Source organism: Silurus aristotelis (genome assembly GCF_946808225.1).
Source record: "Silurus aristotelis genome assembly, chromosome: 17".
NCBI lineage: Eukaryota > Metazoa > Chordata > Actinopteri > Siluriformes > Siluridae > Silurus > Silurus aristotelis.
In genome coordinates this window covers 16,775,779-16,798,278 of record NC_139590.1, presented here as the reverse complement: position 1 = coordinate 16,798,278, position 22,500 = coordinate 16,775,779, and the positions used below count along the sequence as shown (strand labels likewise).

The 22,500-nt window shown below is 37.5% G+C and overlaps 1 protein-coding gene and 1 long non-coding RNA gene across 2 annotated transcripts in view; one reads left to right on the top strand and one right to left on the bottom strand.

Moving 5' to 3' along the window:
• The window catches only part of LOC310739802, a 351,802-nt gene that overhangs the window by 327,630 nt on the left and 1,672 nt on the right, over positions 1-22,500 (bottom strand). The window lies entirely within an intron of this gene.
• Positions 10,662-22,500, top strand: part of LOC310739700 (ubiquitin carboxyl-terminal hydrolase 22-like) — a 60,439-nt gene continuing 48,600 nt past the window's right edge. The window contains exon 1 of the mRNA XM_083565876.1: positions 10,662-11,175. Within this exon, the coding sequence (XP_083422002.1) occupies positions 11,056-11,175 (120 nt within the window). The 5' untranslated portion in view covers positions 10,662-11,055. The remainder of the gene's footprint in view (positions 11,176-22,500) is intronic.

Below are 22,500 nucleotides of genomic sequence, written 5' to 3'. Positions count from 1 at the left end.
CGATAGCTCAAAGCTACTTATATAACCATGGCCATCAATCAGGACATTATTATTAAAAATGAAATGACTCTGAATAGCGCATTACACTCTGCAGTGGACTCTGGTTCGGGCTGATTAATTTTCCATCATTATTTTAATTGGATATTCCGGGCTGCTTTATTATTGGAAAGTGATGGTGGGGGAGGGGAGGTTTTGCTGGCTGAGGAACTAAAATTAAACATGGCACTTAATTTCCGTGTAAACACGCCACTGCTAATTATGGTAACAGTGGGTGGAGTGTTAACTCATAAAACGCTCTGTGTGTGTGCTCGCGCGTGTGCGTGTCTGCACGTGTGGGTGGGCGGGGGCTATTTAGCTTTTAGCTTCTCTTATTTATGAGCATTTAATCAGTCCACTTCCATTAGATCTTTCAGTGAACATCGAGGTCCATTCACTGTCCCTTATTTACATAACAATTGATCAGCGTGACATCAAATGTTTAGCCGAGACTTTTCGAAACACTTTCTGTAATAGGCACGTTTCTACACTGTGGTTTTAAAAATGCATTTGGCGCCATCTAATGTCTGACTTAACAACTTCCTTTTTCTTACTATGAAGATTGGTATGCTTTGAACAGTCCTTTTCACATGTAGCATTCTATTCTATTCTATTCTATTCTATTCTATTCTATTCTATTCTATTCTATTCTATTCTATTCTATTCTATTCTATCACGTTCTATTCTAACTGCAAATAGGCTAAATGAAGAATGTGATGTTCAAAAAGCACATACCAATCTTATGGTAAGGTGTCCACAAGCATTTACTTATATACATCAGAGAATTTAGCATTTGACTTATCAACAACAATCTACAGTTTGATCATTCATGGCTTTATCACAGTGTTCATATAGTGTTCCATATAGTATTTATTGGTAATTGTCTTGAATATGTTACATGTATGTAAGCATATCTACTAATAAATTACAGACCAAGTGTGTCAATACAAAGCCACATTAAACCTTTTTAACATGGCTAAAGGATTTAAAAGACACAAAAATTTTGTATATTGATGTTCTTCTTTAAAATATGTTACACTTTGAATGAAATAATGAAAACAATGTTTTGCAAAACTACTGCTCCTGGTCCCTTGTGTAAGGCCCTTAAACCTTAAAGGCTCAAATGAATACAGTAAATGAAAATAACTGAAGTCACTCTGGATAATGGTGTCTTCCAAATACCATAAATGTAAAAGGCAATATCAGCACATTGTAATACTCAAAGGTCTAAAACTGATAGGCTTCTTGTCAAAGGAGCCAAGGAGCAAAGGAGAGAGGGCTTTGTCCTTGTTTCTTGCTAACAATCTACATTGTCTGTCTTGTTAGTCTCAAGAAAAGGTAAGAGAATTACTGCTTATACTGTATTTGAGGTGAAGTGAGTGATTACGGAGACTTCCTACAACAGCAAATAAAAAGTATGATGTAATATGAAAGTTTGGTCAGCCTGTTTTATTTCAGCAGGCCTCATCCTGTTTTTTTTCTAATTTGACTTCTATTGATAATACATCTTCTCTAGTTATTATAGCTGCTATATTTTTTAATTATTTGCTATATAATATAGATTTTATTTATGTAACTGCACATCAAGTACTTGTTTCCAGTTTTTAAAATGGCATGTATAAATTAAATCTATAAAGTAGCATGAGAATCGGCACAGTTTTTTAGTAAATACTCATTTGAGTTTAAGTGATGAATTAGCTTTATATTTAACAGTCTATTTAAGATTCCAAAACAACCCAAAGGAAGTGACATCCAAGATCTGAGTGGTGTTTCTGGATCAATTTGACATATGGCTTCTTCTTTGCCTGATTTGACCTGGATTTTTGGATGATATAATGTTTACAGACAGTGATTTCTGGAAGTGTTTCCGAGCCCATGCATTAATTTTTATTAGAGAATCAGGTCTGATTTTAATTAATTGCTACCTGATGCCCCAAAAATCACAGGCATCCAATATTGATTTTCACCCTTGTCTCTCCAGATTCTTAGAATCTTTTCATTAAATAATACGTTGTAGATCATGAGCTAATCAAGCTCTTCGCAATTTAATGTTAAGGAACATTACTCTAAAATTAATAATCACAGACTGGTGAACGTCTTTACTGAATGTAAAAGTGATTTAATCCGTTCCGAAATGTAATTCGATCGCTTATTTCTGCACTTAGAAAGTATTTGTAGTCTATTTTAACAAACAAATACACCGCAAATGACCGTTATGTGAACATAATTTAACACTGACCCATGTGGTAGTGGTTGATTGAGAGTGTAAGACGCACACCACGCTCGTAACCTTCTTGGTTTCCATGGTAATTTTATTTACTTTCTTTTTCACCGCACCATCACTGATTTTCTTGGGAGATATTTTTCAAGATTTCTAGTGAAATAAAAATATAAAACTAAAAAAAGTTACGTTTTTGCTGCACTGAACAACAAGAGCGATCGAGTGATACGTCATCATTTAAGCGACTGATGCGACCCTCCGCCGAAAATAGGGAACCGGCAGCGTGGGTTTGCTCGTGCCTTCGAAATTTGCTCGTGAAAAAGGGTACAATTTTGCGAGCGAGTTTGCTCGTATCTCCGTTTGCTCGTACAACGGGGTTTTACTGTATTACTTGCTTTTCCAGTCTTTTGTTGCTCTGTTTTCCCAAATTCTCTGAGACATGTTGCAGCCATCATATTCAAAATGACCATATTTTTTTCTTAAAATATTACACTTTCTAAGTTAAAACATTTGATATACGTATATAAAAAAAAGAAAAAGAAAAAAATAAGTATGCCATAAAAATGGGGTATGCAGTACAGTATATGCAGTGCATGGGGTACCGCACATGGGGGTGGGCATTGCCATTGCATATAGTGTATTTATTCTTGTATTTACCCCTCTTTTTAGGGAGAGGAAGGTGGGCACCAACCATGAGTTTGCATGCCCCTCAAATGTGCAGTTGCATCCCTGTATGTTCTATTGTGAATAAAAAAAAAAGTTTATAAGATTTGAAAATGATTGAGTTCTGTTTTTATTTACATTTTACAAAGCATTTTTGATGAAGGCTGATATCAGGTTGAAAACCAAACAGCCTCAATTATAAAGATAGCTTTAATTCTTAGCAATATATATATATATATATATATATATATATATATATATATATATATATATATATATATATATATATATATATATATATATATATATATATATATATATTTGCTAAGAATTAAAGCTATCTTTATAATATATCTAAATCTTTATATGGTTATAGAATGCCCATACTGCTAGGCATGTTCAGACATCCCAAAAGTCAGAATACTAGACCAGACTGGAAAGATTATATTGTATCAAACAGTTGGAGATGGAATAAAGAATGAATATTTACGTGAGGGGTCGAGGAAGTGGGTGGGCAAGTGGTTGAATGAATGAATGAATGAAAGAATGAATGAATGAATGAGCGAATGAACGAACGAACGAACGAACGAATGAATGAATGAATGAATGAATGAATGAATGAATATATGAATAAATGAATGAATGAATCAAATAGGTATTATACAGTATCCTTTCTTATTCATAAGTCCTTCCAATGTCCTATGCTTTAAATGCAAGACCAGTGGGGTGGTTTTAGAACAAAGAAATGCTCCAAAAAAAGGAATTTTACAGTTGCATATATGCCATTTATCTTATTATCAGCTGGACATGCAGATGGCACAAAAGCCAAGGCTAAAGACTAATTTCTGCTTGTTGTGAAGGAATTACATAAAAGCTTTTTTTTACAGGAAGGTGACTGTAAAATTTACATTTTAAGTAAAGTAATTACTACAGATATTAAATGAAGTGTTGTTTATAAATAAAAGTTCCGCTTTTGTAAACAATTTGAAAACCTTTTTTTTTATGTTTTAAAAGCTGAATTTATATTTATAAACAGCACTTTATTTACTATCTGTAGTAATTGAGAGAAAAATAGTTTTTAATTTTTTTTTTCGAAATCGTTCATTCATTTATTTATAAATATAAATTCCGCTTTAAAAAACAATTTTAAACCATTTTTTTATGTTTCGAAATGACTCATTTATTGGTATTAAAAAAAATCCTTAACAGTAACATTAACAATAATTTACGTATGCACTACGTATGAACCAATAGTTGTGATTACTGCTAATGTTGATGATAATTAAAATAGAATAAATAAAATAAATAAAATATATAAAATAGCAAAATCATTCATCATTACAAGTGAAATATGAATCAACTGGATCAATTGACAAACTTTAATTAATCCAGTTGAAACATTCCTGAGAAAGGAATAATCACTAGCATGAATATAATCTTTTTCTGCAAAAGAAATCCCTTTAAATTGTCTTAATTATTTGAGCATGTAAGCACTGCAATCAATATCTCTAACGCTAGGGGGTGCAAACATAATATTACTATATGCTTTTAACTTTCATCTGTTGTGGGCCCTGCATTTCTCACTGAGGTCTTTAGTGGTGTCCTACCTGAATCAATCCACCTCTTAATACCATCATTATGACGACACAGCTATAGAAACAATCTATAGAAATCAATATTGTACAGAACTTAGAAATCAATATTGTACACAAACAAAGTACAACAGAGCAGATTTTGGTTTTTTGTTTAAATTCTACAGGAAAAAACACACACAAGTATAAATAGCTCATGAAAAAGCTTGTTTTGAAGTTGAAAAACTGTTTTGAACTGTTCTGGCTGACCTTTCCAGCTTTTCTTGAATAGTCCATCGTCTATATGTCCTTGAAAGTATATCTTCAGTCTCTGACCATCCAATCAAAGGACATGAAAATGCAGAAATGGTAAAAGCGACAGCTCTAAGTAGGTGCTCACAGTGAGGGCCAAGAAAATAAATTTAACGTAAATAAATGATTCTGTAAGAGTTTAGGCAAGCAAAGAAGGCCTTGCTGGCCCTCAAGGTCCGGCACTTTCTTTCATACCTGCCTAGAATGAGACATGGCACAGAAAAAAATTCACTCAAGTAGTGCCTAAAACTAATGCTATTACTCCAAGTCCCCATGTTAATCTAACCCAATGTAATCCCAATTTAGAAGTTAGTAAGTGCAAACCAAACTAAGGAACTATCAGTTACCCAAAAGGAATTATAATAACAAACTAAACAATCTATGACAAACCAGGCTAGCAAATGTGTACCTTTATTCTTTCCAGATCTGTCTGATTTATTCTGAAGCCCTACTTCTGGATTAAGTTACCTTCAATTGAAAAACACTCCCGCTCTCCTTTGCTTGGTGTGTCTCTCTCCCCGAAGCAGTTGTCTTTCTCCTTTTTTTTTTGGCATTGCTGGACTAAAACAGAGCACACTAAATAGTCTCATCAGCTACAGGTGTAGTCTTACCCACCCCCAGCATGAGCGGCAGAAGCTGGTAGGACTCCAAGGAGCAGGTGGGTGGGTGGCGAATGTAGGTGGTAAAGAAGAGAGGGAACAAGAGAGAGGGAGAGAAGCTGCCTGTCCCTGGGTTTACCATCATCTTGACTTCCCCAGAGAGGCATGGCAGACAATGAAGTACCCGTTCCGCAGCTTCCGCAGCTGGTCACATCTTGCCGAACCTGATGCAGGTGGCAGCCGCACTTTACGTTTCAGTGCTCACACAGGGGCTTACCCACTCTTTTGCAGTTCTGAAAACCTTTCCTTAGCGTCCACCCGAATCCACTCGCAGATCAGTCTCACTTGTGGATCAGCACACCTTTCCTTGCCACCTGCCCGAGCTCCCTCGCAGACCGGCACGCCTACTTCTCGACATCCGCCCAAGCACACTTGCTGACCAGCAAGTCTTTTTCTCTGTATCTGCCCATGCTCAGTCACCATTCTGAGACCTTTCTGCTTTAGCTACAGGTGAAGTCTTCCCGCTTATTTTGTCTGGCTTCGCCTTCCACTTGTGATCTGCTGGCACATACCCCCAATGCCGACCCAGGTCAGGGAACCATACAATCTGAGCTGACTCCCACCCCCAGCATGAGAGGCAGAAAGTGGAAAGTGCTCCCAGATTCCGAGGAACGGGTGGGTGGTTAGGTCGGAGGTGAAGGAGAAGGGGGGAAAAGAGAGAAAGGGGGAGTAGTTGCCTGACCTGGCTACACCGCCATCTGGGTTTCCCTGAAGAGCTGTGACAGACGATGTAGTGCCTGTTCCGCCTGTCCCTTCCCGCCAAACAGGACGCAGGTGGTGGCTGCAGCGGCTGCACACTCTTCCTTGGCTTGGTGCCTTACTCTACGGTGAAGCCTCCCTGGCATCATACATCTCTTCCATCCTGGGTTTCAGCACCAGTTTGGGAGAACTTTGGGCCACGCTGGAAGAAAGACAAAACAGGGGATAGTTCACCAAGCAGAGCTTTATTTACTTTCACTTTTGCCCTGCCGTTTTTCTCTACAGTATTAATGCCAGCATGTCTTCCCTCTATGACAGGGAACCCGTGCACTGTCGTAGATCGGCACACCTTACCTTGGCATCAACCCGAATTTACTCTAGGCTCGGCATGCCTTTCTCTCAGCATCCACTCACGCCTAGTCAAGGATTGGCATTCCTTCACTCTGCGCCCACATGCTTCTTTCCAAATACATCACCATGCACACTGTCATCTCTGCTCAATGTCTTCTTTCCTCAGAGACTCTTGTTTTTATTGCCATTGCCGGACTGTAACAGAGCGTTCATCTCATAAATGCTGCACTGAACCACAACAGTCCCAGTTCACAGTGGGGCTTTCCCCATTTTCCACATATTAAAAAGGCTTTTACAGAGAGTCCTGAAACTACAAACTGTGAATAGATATATATTCTTTCACAGCATGTATCCAGGTACCTCCATAAAGGGGAGCATGGGGCTTAGTTGTTTTGTTTTTGTGATATACACAGCCCCTACTTTAGCTTTTGAGATATCAACATCTGTGCGAAATGACATAAATGATCTGGCATCCAGAGGTTGCACCAGCTCCAGTTGTGTCCCATTTAATTAAAAAATTATGGATCTTTAAAGAGTAGTATTGCTGACCCCCCCAAACATTCCAAATCATCTTGAGCTGTACCAGTGCCATATGGATTCCACTTCATGTAAGATGTGGACATTGAATTTTGAGGATAAACAACCTCTTAATAGCTACTAATAAAATATTATTATACATCTGCTGTTTCTCCATCATTTAACATTTAAAGTTTTGGAATGGACAGAATTGAGACGACAAAGAGGTTAAGGGTGAAGCATTAGTGGCAGTATATGAAACTAGAGTGACTGTCCTCAAATAATGATGTACAGTCTGGGCTAAAGAAATCAAACCGTCAAGACTCCTGTAGTTTTATCAGGAGTTTACAAGAGTTATTGTTTGTAAACCACTACATATCTGGGGAGCATATGATGAAGTTTTCTATCAATGAACAATAGCAAAGTTGACCCTTTGAGATTTGGACAGTCATAAGAGTATAAGCTATTTCTATTTGTATACTTCTATTTGTATACTTCAATTTAATTAATTAAAATTTACTTTTATTTGTATAGCGCTTTTAACAATGGATATTGTCCCAAAGCAGCTTTATAGAAATAAACAGGTTATACATTTTTTTATTTATATGTTGATGCCTGTAAGTTTAGTGCCTATATGTATATGCTTAATTTACCAAGCCACTGGTGACAGTGACAAGGGAAAAGTTCCCTGAGACGGTATAAGAAAAAAAAACTTCAGAGAACTCATTAGGGAACCCATCCTCACCTAGGCAGCACCTAATATCCATTACCTAATATCTATACCAATATCTATTTTATCTTTGTTAAGGTGTGCTGTTCAGTGAACTGTTTAGTGATGGGCACTTAAATGCAGAACTGTTCATGCTAACCTAAACCATGGAGAAACCAGGAGAATGTTTAATTCAACAGAGAGAGAGAGAGAGAGAGAGAGAGAGAGAGAGAGAGAGAGAGAGAGAGAGAGAGAGAGAGAGAGAGAGAGAAGAATAGTGATAATTTTTTACATAAAAGTTAAATATACTGAAAAATTCTAGTGCACAGTTAATGTTCAGAAAGTACCACTGCCTAAACTCTAAGTAGGTTTTTACAAGAATCGTATTGGCTTGAACTACAAAAAATTTTTACCCTCTATTTGACCATTTCTGTAACATGTACAGTAAACTTCTCTTAGTTCCTGTAAATTTGTATGCTGAATGAGATGTTGATATAAGATTTTTAGGTAAGACAGAGTGTTAAGGGCAGGTCTGAGGCAGAACCAGAAATAAAGAATATTCTCAAGCGCCCAAGCAAATAATAGAAACCCTTTCAAGTCATAGTTGTCGTTTAATAGAGGCAATACAAGTGGAGTTAGTTTTACAGTAGAAACATAAAAAAAAACAAATAAACAAAACACTAAATAGCCAAATGATTGCCAAGAACCATGAATGACTAATGTAAGCAAAAGGTGAGGTGCAAATTGAGACTGAATAGTTGTGCTCATTAGGGTAAAAGGGAATGAATTGCATGAATTGCATGCCGTGGTTGGTGCGATGCAGTGGCTTATGGGAAATGCGGTCCCATAGCAAAAACCTTGTGAAATCTGACTCATGCAGTGAAAAATGTTCTGCAATGTTCAGCTGAATGCAAATGTGTAAGGCATGTTGGGTTTATCTAGTCAGGCAATAGCTTTAAAAAGAGGTAAGTGTTTTCAATTGCCGAAACCAAATCTATGTAACTGACATACAAAGGCCCAGGAGTGCTGGAGATAAAACTATCAAGAGGATACAGAGCATCAGTTCAATAACTGTCTTAATAATAAATCTATCAGCTAGCAGCTCTAGTAAATAGGGCATCTGGAGTAGCCAACCAAATTTCAATATCATCTCAAAAGTTTCTAGTCATACATGCAGCACCTAAACCACTAAAAACTTATTATTTTCTGGCCCACATAGAAAATCATCAATGCTATTGGTGAGTAAAAAAAAAGAGTCTAAACTGTCAATATCAAACATTATTATAAGGTTTAGCCATATATATTATTATTTATTTACCTATATATTATGTTTTATTATTATTATTTATTATTCCAATAAATATTAATATATGGTACCCATAGAAATAAGATTTATAGTTCAAAGGTTGATCATTTAATTATATATATGGACACACATTGGTATAAACAAACACTCTCTCAAGCAGCAAGCACCTCGGCCAGTGTGCATGCAAAGCAACAAGCTAAGAGACATTTTTGTGGTCCAAAAAAACCAGAAGCAAGTCTTTTTCGGCAGTCCAATTTTAAACAAAATGATAGACCAATCAGTCAATGAAATGTCAATGCACTGTGTAAAATGTGTTGAGCAGTGTCTAAAAAAAATGAAGTGCACTTGAAAGAGTAACTTTATTTCATTGTCTTAATAAATTGTGCATAAATATGTTAGTACCTTTTGGGAAGCTTTATTGTTTGGGGTTGTTTTGGAGCAGGGCTTAGAACAATGATGGAATTGTAATGAATGGACATTCGGTGCCATTCATTACAATGAATATGGGTTCCCTTTTGAGTCTGGTTCCTTTTAAGGTTTTTTCCTCATGCCATGCTTAGGGAGTTTTTCATCTCGAAGATCAGATGGAGTGTAAAGTAAACTTAATAGCAAATGGCGTGCACTACATATGGATTGTTACTGTATGCAGGGAATGCAAAGCAATAGTGTTACACCTTAGAGTGTATGAGTTCATATCTTTAAATGAAAGATATGAAAGATATATCTGAAATCAGGTTGATAATGAGCTAAACTACAAGCCCTGCTTTACTGTTTATGTGTTTTTTCATATGTTCTGTCTAAACCAATGATGGAACTGTAATAAATTGACACTCAAGGCTTCTTCCAAATGTCATCTCAGGTAATCTTTCCTTGCCATAGTCGCCACTGGCTTGCTCTTAAGCAAAAACTTTGAATTATAGGAAAAAAACTTAATGGCACTAAACATATACATTAAAAATGTATAAGCTCTTTCTCTTTGTTAAGCTGCTTGGGCCAGTGTGCATTGTTAAAAGCACTATACACATAAAAATGAATTGAAATGAATGCAAAAATAAGCAGTGCCAGAATGCTGAAAGATCGTGTCACCTATTGGCCCACATCTCCAAGATCAGATGGTGTGTAAAGCTATTATGTGTGGTACAGGACATGTGGTTGACTATGTGGGGTATGCAAAGATATACCCCACAGGCCATGTATCTTTATATGCAAGATATCTGAAATGCTTTTGAGCTGTAGGTCAATGCTGAGCTGAACTAAGGGCCCTGTTTTACTGTTTGTATGGGGTTTCATATGTTCTGTCTGAACAATCAAACAAACACACAAAAACAAGTGTGTGTTTGTGTATATATATATATATATATATATATATATATATATATATATATATATATATATATATATATATATATATATATATATACACGATTTTTATGTGTGAGAAAATCCGGATGCTTTATGTCTGCTTACTTTACTTACGCCAAAGCAGAAGAAACGGCATCAGTCTTCACCAATCATATTCATACTGTAACTTGCATGGGCGTGGCTTAGAGGGGAAATAGTAACATCAGCAGCCAATTGTTTGCACGACGCCTTTATTGTAGCCAATGAGAAAGCGAGGTGGGCGGGCTTTTCTGAGCTCATGGTGTACTCTTGAAATCCGTGTTGCTGTTGCCGACCATAAAAAAAAAAAAAATCTGTTGAGTGCAAGTGGAAGTGCTGGAAGTAGCAAATGCTGTGAAACGCTAGGTGGACGCGATTACGGCCAAAAACAGCAGTCTCCAGACCAGCTGATGGGAGAAAGGGCAAGAATACGAGCAGCACTTTTTTTTCTCCTCCTTACCAAATGCCCGCTTTTCTTCCTGGATCTTCCAGTAACATTAGTGGATCCGCTTTCATTTGTGCTGGACAGTTAGCTTGCTAGTGTTCACAGCTAGTTCACGTTATTTCTCATCGGACACGTTTCCTCCCTTTAAAAACCAACCCTCAAAACAGAGCTGAATGTACTGTCTGTCATGTGTCCGGCCGGGTGCTCCCATGTGAACGGTTTCAAAGTGGACAATTGGAAGCAAAACCTGCGAGTCATATATCAGTGCTTTGTGTGGACCGGCAGCGCAGAGACAAGGCGACGTAAGGTAAAGCACAAGAAAACCAAATCAAACGAACAGAAAAGCAGGAGAGATCCCTGTTCGAGGGCTAGCCGAGGGCTCGAATGCAAAGTGAAAGCGAATGATCTCATTGCAACCTAGTTGAGTGTATTGTACACGACGCCTCGCGCACACTTGTGAGCACATCATGAGACACACACCACCTATGGATGGACATGCAGTCCGAGTGGACATGTCCCACTGTACGGTGGTTTTAGGAGAAACCGGGCAAAACTGGGTGGGTGTGAATCCGGGTTGGAAAACCAGCTGCTAGCCTTTTAGCCTCGCCGTGGACCTGTGTCTGTGTGTGTGTGTGTGTGTGTGTGTGTGTGTGTGTGTGTGATACAGGGATGCTCAGATCCAAGATGACTGCACTGAGATAAATCTCTTCCCTTCACTGTCTGCTTTTACACACCTTGGTTTTAGAGTTATCAGTAGTCCAAGTTGGGTCTAGATAACTGTGTGTGTGTAGATTGGAGGTTAGGCTGGAACAACGCCCACTGTGATGTGTGTGATGTACACACGCTTTTCCCATTTTCTGTTGCTCTTGATATGCTCTGTACATTACGTATCTGCAGAGCTTCAGGCTTTCTAAAGACTGATTGTGTAGGTTAGATGATTTGCCAGACTCAAGAAACTGTGTGCTGTTGTCCGTCTAGTCTGTCTAGAGATGCTGGAAACGGAGTCAGCCCTTGCTCTGGAGAAAGTGTGCAATCAGACCTAACCTCGAATATGTCAAAATTACTGAGCCACTTCAGGGGGTTTAATGTAGCTTTAAAGTAAGCAAATCGGTCTTATTTACGTTCACGTATTTCAAGCAGAATACGTTCAGTGTTTTTCAAAGGTCTTATAGACATCTTGAGCTTGTGTTCCAATTTCATCAAAAGAAATAGTGCACTGAAATTGTGTTTTTGTGCCACTAAGAAATGTATGTTTTTGGTACATGATTTAACAGAGTTACCTTAGCAGTTGCATGCTGTCCTTTGGAGGTGCCTTTTTCATGTTGGGTTGTCATTTTCTTGTTTGCGGTGCTCTGCAAGCTTTGCTTTTAATGGAGATTTGTCACTAAATGTAAATTCAATGCCTGGTGAATCTGCTTGTAAATTTATGACATTTATGAACACTAGCACCAAGGAATTCAGTTGTACAAAACCTTTTATAAATTGCAAAAATATTTAGATTAGTCTGGCCTAGGAAATTATTTACATAACTGTTTTTGAAAAAGATTGATTACGTACCTTTTTTTTTTTTATTCAGCCAACAAGTAAATTTTAAAGATGGCGTCTGCAAGAGCTCCCGAACATTGAATGCCTGTGTTGTTCATCACATATGTTGGAATACGTCTATCTCTTCAACAATGCAAAAAATTGCAATTTGTTTGATATAAAACTTGTATAAGTAGTTGTCAATGACAAGCTGCTCTCACTGTGTTCTAATACGTGGATTCACACTATTGCAGAACTGGGATGTGTGACCAACTGAACTGAAATCATGCATTTTATTGCCATGGTTTCACTGGTAATGCCAGACTAGTGCGGAATCTATATTTATACTGTGGTAAATACTCTATTATTGAGTGTCCTGTACTCGGTATGATAAATATGGTAAGTTTGATAAATAGGCACAAGACTGATAAACAGAAGATAATATTAAAATGAGAAACATTAACTGAAAAAAAGTGCATGGAATAAACACCAACAGCCTCAATATTAGTGAGACAGGACTCATTCACTTTCTGTCTGTCTGTCTGTCTGTCTGTCTGTCTGTCTGTCTGTCTGTCTATCTATCTATCTTGCTCTAGTTGCTCTATTCTAGATCCATATATAAATTAACTAACTTGCCAATGTAAATGGTCATTTAGCAGCAGTGAGGGTTAAACCAGTCAAGATTGATAAAAAATAATGGTTCATTTGGTTAATTTTTTTGTTAAATATAATGGTCTTCCATGACTAGTTACATATTCTTACGCTCTCTCTTTCTCTCGCTCTTGCTCTCTCTCTCTCTTTCATATACAGTATTCTCTACCAGTCAAACGTTGGACACCTTCTCCCTTAGCATTTTTTTCTTTATTTTAATTATTTTCAAAATGCACATCAACCCTGAAGAATCCAAGCTCTAAAAAACACGTATGAAATTATCTAGTAAGCAAAAACACATTAAACAATCCAGAATATGTTTTATATTTTGGTTCTTCAAAATAGGCACCTTTTGCTTTGACAACAGCTTTGGCACACTCCTGCCATTCTCTCAGTCAACCTCATGAAATGTCACCTGAAATAGTTTTCCAACAATCTTGATGAGTTCTCAGAGGTGTTGAGTGCTTGTTGGCTGCTTTTCCTTTGCTCTCAGTTCACACTCCTCCCAAACCATTTCAATTGGATTTAGATTGGTGATTCTGGAGTCCAGTTCATCTGATGCAGCACTACATTACTCTCCATCTTGAACAAATAGCTCTTACATAACCTAGAGATGTGTTTGGGGTCATTGTCCTGTTGCTAATCCCTTTAAGCGGTCCCTCTAAGTGCAAAACAGGTGGGATTGCATGTCACTGCGAAATGCTCTGGTAGCCATGCTGGTTAAGTGTACACTCAATTTTGTCTAAATCACCAACAGTATCACCAGCAATGAACCCCACTCCACACCTCCTCCCCCATGCTTCACAGTGGGAACCACACATTCAGGAACCGTCTGTTCACCCTTTACGTCAAACAAAGAGAAAACAGCTAGGCTAAAAAAATGGCAAATTTGGTCACATCAGACTGAAGGACAGTTTTCCCCTTATGTGATGTCAATTCCTTGTGTTTCTTGGCTAAAGCAAGTCTCTTTTGCCAGTTGTGCTTCTGAAGTAATGCTTCTTTTGCTGAATTCTTCCATTAAGGCATGAGTTGTGAAGCAATTATGTAAATCAGTAGTTTCTGAGACTGGTAATTCTAATTGCTGCAGAGGATAAGTTGAGGTAGTGTTTGGTCTTCATTCCCTATGACAGTCTACAAGAGAGCCTGTTTTATCATTTCATCTGATGGATTTAGAGTGTGCATTTGGGAATACATTTACACTTCTGAAGATTTTTCGGATTGACTGACCTTCATGTCTTAAAGTAATGATGGTCTGTCTTTTCACTTTACTAAGTGATTCTTGCCATAATATGGATTTGTACACTATTTGTTGTTGTACTAATAGGGATATTGACTCTGTACTCCCTTTGTCCTCTGCATAAGACAACTGATTGTCTAAAGCCCATTAAGAAGAATTGTCACAAATAAACTCTTGACACCTTCAGCTTCCTCAGCATGGCAGTGTTAGGGGTCGTTATTATGTTGGAAACCCGCCGTTTGGCTTAATTTCTGAAGGGATAGAATCACGTTCTGCTTCACAATGTCACAGTACACAGTACATATATATCAATGTTTCCCTCAATGAACTGCAGCTACCTACCCAGATCTTGTGAGCCAGCTTCAGAAGAGGCTTCCTTCTAGGAAGACAGCCATGCAAACTGACTTGTTGCAGTGTGCGGCATATGGTCTGAGCAATGACAAGCAGACCTTCCGCTTCTGTAACCTCTAAAGCAATTCTCTCTCTCTCTCTCTCTCTCTCTCTCTCTCTCTCTCTCTCTCTCTCTCTCTCTCTCTCTCTCTCTCTCTCTCTCTCTCTCTCTCTCTCTCTCTCTCTCTCTCTATATATATATATATATATATATATATATATATATATATATATATATATATAAAATGAACTAGGTGTGATAATGCTGTGTGCATATAATGCTGTGTGTGTAGTTAAATAGATTAAACGAAGCATTTTTGAAATCAAATTACTGAAGAAACTGTTACAGCCCTATATACTGTACATATATCACACACTACAGTGCACCATGTTACTACACTATTGCTATCCTTGATATTTAGGTGTGCTATCTAAATGTGTGATGTTACATTACATTTATGTGTCAGCTGTGAGTCATATATGCAGTATTGGAAAAAGAAAGCAACACAAGTTTAAGAAACTTTTTTAGCAGTAGCCAAACCAGTCAAATTATCCCCTTTGTATTATGTTGATTATTTCAAAGATTTTCAAGGTACCATTTCATCATTCTTTGATAATTTGCAATGCAATATGTTGAGCCTGTTTTGTAAGATCACAAAGTCTTAGTCTTTGCACTAAACGGAAAGATGGGTTTTGTTTTGGTCTAAACAGGTGTCTTCGTAGTCAAAATCAGAACCAGTCATCTAATGATCATCGAGCTGGCCTTTTTAAAAAATTCGGGCATACTGAAAGGCTACATGTCAAATGTACTTAAAGCATACTTGTCCTTGTTTAAGGAAACATTTACCCCCTGAGACCCTTTCTGCTCCAGTATGAATGTAGATGTGTGAACAATATTTGAGAGAAATAGGCCTTTTGTGTACATAGAAAAAGTCTTAAATTTTTGAGTTCAGCTCATAAAAAATGGGGGCAAAAACAAAAGTGTTGTGTTTATAATTTTGTTCAGTGTATGTCGAAGCTTTAATATGCTTCACCTTTTGATCATCAGCCAAACTAAAAGACGTTTGATTTTTGCAGTAGTTAAATATGGAATCGGAATGAACACTTTTTTTGACTTTTCATGCATATCATTACAGCCCAATTACTGTGCAGTTTTTTTGTAAGTGTAACTTACCCTGTTTGGTTCATAAAGCCTGTTTTTTGGCAGTGTGACTCATCTTGATGATGAGTTATTACTGTGCACTTCCTGAAACAAGGATCTCATCTGAGGCACAGTCCTTCCTTCTCTTTCTTCCTGTGCTCTGTAATGATGTGCCTCAGATTTTCACCTCAAGTTTAATTAACCTTCAGCACAGTCTTTAAACCGAGATGTTTGATGTTCAGCTTAATTTAGTTTGCTTTTGCAGGTTTTTCTCTCCTGTATATGATACATAAAGGTAGATTTTTATTGCTAGCCTTCCTGCCATGTCCAATTTCCAGCCCTACATTAATTATGCCTGAGATGTCTTCTGACTTAAGGGATATTTACTATATGGATAAAATATTTGGTTAACTGATATTTCCAATCATGTAGTTATTTTCCAAACTCCTTCCACAATGTTGATGGGATGCAGTAGCATTCAAGTTTTCCTTTCACTTGAACTACGAGATCAGGATAATGCCCTGGTTGGAGTGGAAGATCTTGAGTGGCCTGCTACAGAGCTCTGACCTCAACCCTATTGAACACCTTTGGGATAAATTTGAATGCTCACTGCACCCTGGACCTCCCCACCCTACATCAGTACCTGCCTTTACTAACACTCTTGTGGTTAAATGACCACAATTCTCTAGAAGCACACTTTAAAATCTAGTAAAAACATCTCCTCAGAAGAGTGGAGGTTATTATAACAGCAAATAGAAAATATATGTGGAAAGAGATGTTCTAAAAGCATATTTGTTCAAAATGTGCTTTTGTGGTCAGGTATTCACAAAGGCTTGTGACTAAACCTTTGTTTATTAACCTTTCAATTTGTTAAAGTATGGGATAAAAATATGGTATGAATAAGACATTGAGCCAAGCGTTATTTTTCTTTATAACTCGATGGTGATAGGAAGAGGCTTGATATAGTGTCCTTGAACCCAAGCTCATCTTTAAAAAGCTTTTTGCTTAGTATAGCCAGAGGTAAACTGAATGAAACTTTTCATTTTATTTCACACTTATTGGCAAAGCTGCTTTGTTTATAGTGGCTGTTGCTGTTTGGGTTAAGTGAATTGCTTTTTTATTCAATACCACCTCCACCCTTCAAATGAGCCCATATGATTGTAAGAGCTTTTTCCCCATCAAACACTGTAATTTCTCTTGTTCCTTGCTTGCTGTTGAAAAAGACATAGTAGGTACGTCCTATATAATTAATGACATGGTAAACAAGATTATGGCCCAACAGTAAAACATTTAAAAACATTTAGTGTAGACAAAGTAGCTTAACTCCCCCATCTGAATCAGCTTTGTCTATATTTTGGAGTTGGTTATGGCTTCAGGAAAAAAGCAAAGAATTGGAGCCACTGGAAAATGTTCAACAATGATCATTTATTATTTGCAATGAACTGAACATTTGTTAGTGTGACAATGTAGTATTTGTTTGGGTGACACAAATAAGCCAGTCACTCATACATTCGACTGCATGTGTAATATGGTTACTGATCAGCTTCATACTGACGAATTAACTTCAGACATCTTACAAAATCCATGCAAAATAGCCTTCGTGTTGGCCTACACTAGTGGTGCCCACCTAGTGGTGGCATTTTATAGATTGTGACACTTTTTACATGACATGATGCCTATGTTCACCTGTATATCTTGACCTTGTTTTTCTCACATTTCAGAAGTTGTGTTTGTTTAGAAGGCAATTTCTGCTATTTAATTATTTTCCAACTAAGGATGTCTCAACAAGTTGACAGGCAGGTTGCATGGTGGAAGCTCACAAAATGTGTCAAATGAACAGGCAATTTCTTTGGTGTCATTTCATGCAATTGTTAAACTGTCGATTAAGTTTTGGAAGAGACCGGAAAAGGTTAGTCTGTTATTTGAAGGTTTGCAACCGGTTTTAATTTGTGAAAAAAAATCTCTTTCTCCATCTCTGCCATCAGATAATGCTGTGTAATCAGTTGAATATCTTTTTTTTTTATTTGTGATATGCTGTTTACAAAAGGCTACAGTTAATGCGTTGATGATTGAGTGATTTATCATCTTCTGCCTCATTTGGCTTGGTTGGCTGCCAGTGACCGAAGATTATGAATGTAATGCTGTGTGACTGGTTAATAAAGTTGGACAGCTGTCAGATACTTGTTACAGAAAACAATACATTTATGGCAGATTTTTGTAATATAGGGGGATAATTAAAAATTGGTCTAGGTCAGAGGTGGGCATACTTTTTGGCTCAAAGGCCACAAAGGTTTTTATATAAACTATATAAACTAATCTAAATTACATGTGAAACCAATTGACTAAAAAGATTGATCACTGCATCTTCACCACATGAAAGTCTTCTCTAGTACATCCCAGAGATTCTCATTGAGTTTCAAGGCTGTTCAATCCATGTGTAAAAATAATGTCTCATGCTACCACTCACAATTTCTTTTTACATTTTTGAGCATGACGACTCCTGGCATTGTCAGCTTGGAACATTCCTGTGCCATCAGGGAAGAAAAAAAAATCCATTGAATGAATGACCTAATCATGTAGTATTTTCAGGCAGCCAGCTGACTTCAATTTTTGGCCACATAATGCTGGTGAACCTACACTTGACCAATTAAAGCAACCCCAGATCATAACACTCTTTTCAAAGGCTTGTATGGTAGGCAAACTCTAGACTTATCAGACCACATTATATTTTTCTATTGCTCCGAATCTTTACTTTCCCTAATAAACTGAAGACTTTTTTCCTAAGTAGCCTCACTGATGAGTGATTTTCTTATTGCTGCACAGCTATTCAGTTCCAATCACTTGAGTTCTTTTTGCATTGTGTGTGTGTGTGAAAATGCTCAGACTTTCACTATAAAACATGGATTCACCCATTGTTTTAGTGATCTTTTGTAGTGGTGAGGTGAACTTATCCTTTCTTTTAGACATGTAAGTTGAAACCTTGAAGAAAAATTCCCCATATCCTCTTTCAAAAATACCTTTTGAAAGACTTTAAGGTCTTAGGATGGCACAGGTTAAAATGAGGCCCATTTGAAATGCACATGCTTGGAAAACAAATAAGAAACACTAATAATCATCTCTGCTACCTCACTGAGTATCCTTAACCATGGTACTGTTGTCATCAATGACTTTATTGATGGCAAACATCTTGAGGATCAGGAAAGTGAGTCGTCTCTAGGATCTTTTGAGGCATCATCATTCATCATCATCATCAATCAACTGCTCGTCCTCCACGTCAACTGTCCAGCTTCTACATCTATCCATCCTTGATGTCCCTTCGTCCATACATCCTTTGCATTTATCTCTTTACATTTATGCCATTTAGCAGATGCCCTTGTTCAGAGCGACGTACTGTCCTTCACATTCACCTGTCCATCAGTCTCCACATCATCCATCTCCATATCAACCAATTCATCCTTTCTCGGAGTACATTGAAGACAAAACACCATATGCAGATCAAGCCCAATAGAGCATGCAATAGTTTTCAGTATGATTTTGGAATTTATTCAAGAACCATTGTCTGCTGTCTGAGATCTTGAACTCCAGGTGTGTTTTCTCCTCTGTGTGACAAGGAGAAATCCCAAGCTCGACTATGTCCTTGAGATCCATGTGCAAATTCAATGCTGGTCTTTTTGCTGCACCAATGAGGAATGACAAATTGCAGCATTGCAGTTTTCATGAACGTTTCATCCTGTGCTTATCTGTGGCTGTGAGCTCTTGGCTTTGTCACGCTACTTGAAATGTAATTTTCTAATTGCACCATTCAGTTTAATACGGCTAAAATACTTTATTCTGATATAAATGTTCTGACAATTCAAGATTCAGAGGCATAAGTCCCTTATACTGCTCTATCCCATGTAAACAATATCTTCATGCTGCTGGCTTTGTGCACAGGGGCATTGTCCTGCTACAGCACGTTTGGGTCTCCTAGTTCGAGTGAAGGAAAAACCTAATGTTATCGCATCCAAAGGCATTTAGTACAACTGTATGACTCTAACTTTTGGTAACAGTTCAGGGAGAAACCACTTTTGTTCATATATTTGTGTTTTTCAGCTTTTCTGTTTGTTTTACAGCAGAGCAGCATGATAGGCTTGGATTTTCCAAAGCTTTTAACACCTGTGCAGAGTGCATCTCTTTTGTTCCCGGCTCAGATTAGCAGTTCTTACCTTTTTTTTTTTTTTTGGACATCTGCAACATACCCCAAACCTCTGATGGAATGAGTCTCTATGTGCAGTTACTCTAATCTTCCCCCAATGCAGGAACAACACTCTTCTCTCCTGAATTTTCTTCTTGTGTAATATCTGTAGCAGTGATGGCAAACTCAGAACATGCTGGTGTTAGTCCAGATTTCTCATAAATAATATATTCAACAGGTTCAAGAGAAAATGTCTTTTTATAAAGCCAGCTTTTCTAATGCTGTGTGAATAGTGGGCCAGTGGAGTTTAAATAGGAGCTAATGGAATTTGAGTCACAGGTTTGTGTAACCAAATCTAAAACTACAGGATCATTAATAGTGCTAGTACAAATGTGCATCTTTAATCAGGGCCTTAGAAAGCGATGGTATGAAATGTAGTTCTACTGCTTCTTCAGTATTCTTAGCAAACACATTGCAAATGCTTGCTATTGTAGTTTAAACTGAACATGGGTGATTTCTATTGTACTTGGTAGTGTACATTTTCTGTGTGGAATCTCACCATATACAGTTATGGACATTTCATAGAAAAATTATTTAAAATTGTTTAAAAATCACCATTGTTACAAAGCAGCTTTGCAGAAATGCATACTTTCAGGATGTGAGTTTAAATGGATATAAATTTATCCCTAATGAGCTAGAGTTGACTGTGGCAAGAAAAAACTTTTAGAGACACAAGAAAGAAAACTTTACACCAATAGGGGATCTGTCCTTATCTGGTTGATTCTGGTTAATATAATTCTACACTGTTCACTACTGTGTGTACTATAAGTTCAAACAATTCGATTGTATAAAAAAGAAAATCGTTATACACTATATATATCGACAAACATTTTGGGACACTTGACTTTTCCAACTATATGTGTTCCAGAAATCTTCAACACTCCCAGGTGTTTGGAGCCTGTGTGCAAAGTAGCCTCAGATTTCTGGTTTTGGCTAATAGAATTTGAATCTGTTGTATCATAGTTTCAAAATTGCATGGTCCACTGATTCCTACATGATTCCGTGCCAGTTTCACAGACCTACACGTCAAAATCCAGTGGGATCAACTCTTTCTGAAATTCTCAAACCAGCTTACCTGGCACTAATAAACTCTGCTATGGTCACAAAGGCACAAAGATCACGTTTTTTTCAATTCAGATTTTTGATATGAACATTAACTGAAGCCATTAAACTGTATATACACAATTTTATGCATTTTAAATAAAAAAGCATATACCGGTACCTAAAATGCAGTGATTGTTGCACAGCAGGTCGCTACCTTCTCACAGCATCTGTTTACTGGGTTATATCCTTGTGTGCTTTCTATGGATTCTCTGATTTCTGCTGGAGAGGTGGTTTTAGCTACACTAAAATGAATGTGTGTTTATATCCATGGTGCACTGCTATAAGCTAATGCAGATGAGTATTCTGCAGAGGAGTATTACCCAATGTTTTGAGGAACAACTCAGTTTCCTAAAAGTGAATAAAAAATTAATATAACAGTAACATGTGCAGTGACACTGCCTCAGTTTACTATCACAGCAATGACTTGAAAAGCTGATTTCTGGTTATCAGTTTGAAAGCAGCTCAAGTCTTTTTAAATAAAATTGTACAGCTTAACGTGAAATTTAATAAAAAAAAAAAAAAAAAAAAAGCTTTGGTTTTAACAAGTAGTATTTGGTACTCATGTGATGCAGTAAAACTGATTTTTCTTATCCCAAGTCATGTTTGAAAACAAAAAAAAAATTTTAAGGTTACAGGTTTTTACAGGAGGGTTAAAAAATATGACCACCTGTTCCGAACCGTCTTTCAGATGTAGTGTTGGGCACGCACACACATGCACACAACTGAAGGGCTTTCCTTATGTTGCATGCAACATAAGGGAAGCCCTTCAGTTGTGTGCATATGTGTCCTATTACAAGTTTTGTTTTTCACCACACTTGTGGATTTTCCTCACGCTTAGTGACGCAAGTTTGTGTTATGTTTAGCCTTGACCTATTAGCCAAACCTCAAAAATATATAAATGTCTGCCTGTGTAATGGATTTGCAGTTGTTACTTCTGGAGCCCAAAGGTCCCCTGGTGGTCTAGTGGTTAAGATGCAGCGCTTCCACCGCTGCGACCCGGATTCGATTCCCGGTCAGGGAACCATCCCCAGCCACTCTTAGTGCCGGTCCCAAGCCCGGATAAATTAGGGAGGGTTGCGTTAGGAAGGGCATCCAGCGTAAAACATGTGCCAAATCAAACGTGCGGAGGATCCGCTGTGGCGACCCCTAACGGGAGAAGCCGAAAGAAACTCTACTTCTGGAGCCCAGCTTATATAGTCACTCTCTCTTTAATATGGTCTCTACATTACAGCTGAAAAAGTAATAAGACATTTTAGATTGACTCTTGTTTTTGTGAGCGTTCTGCAGGGAATCAAAGCTGTAGTGTATGCGTTTGTGTCTGTCAGATTTGATGCCTTGAGGGTGTTTTGCA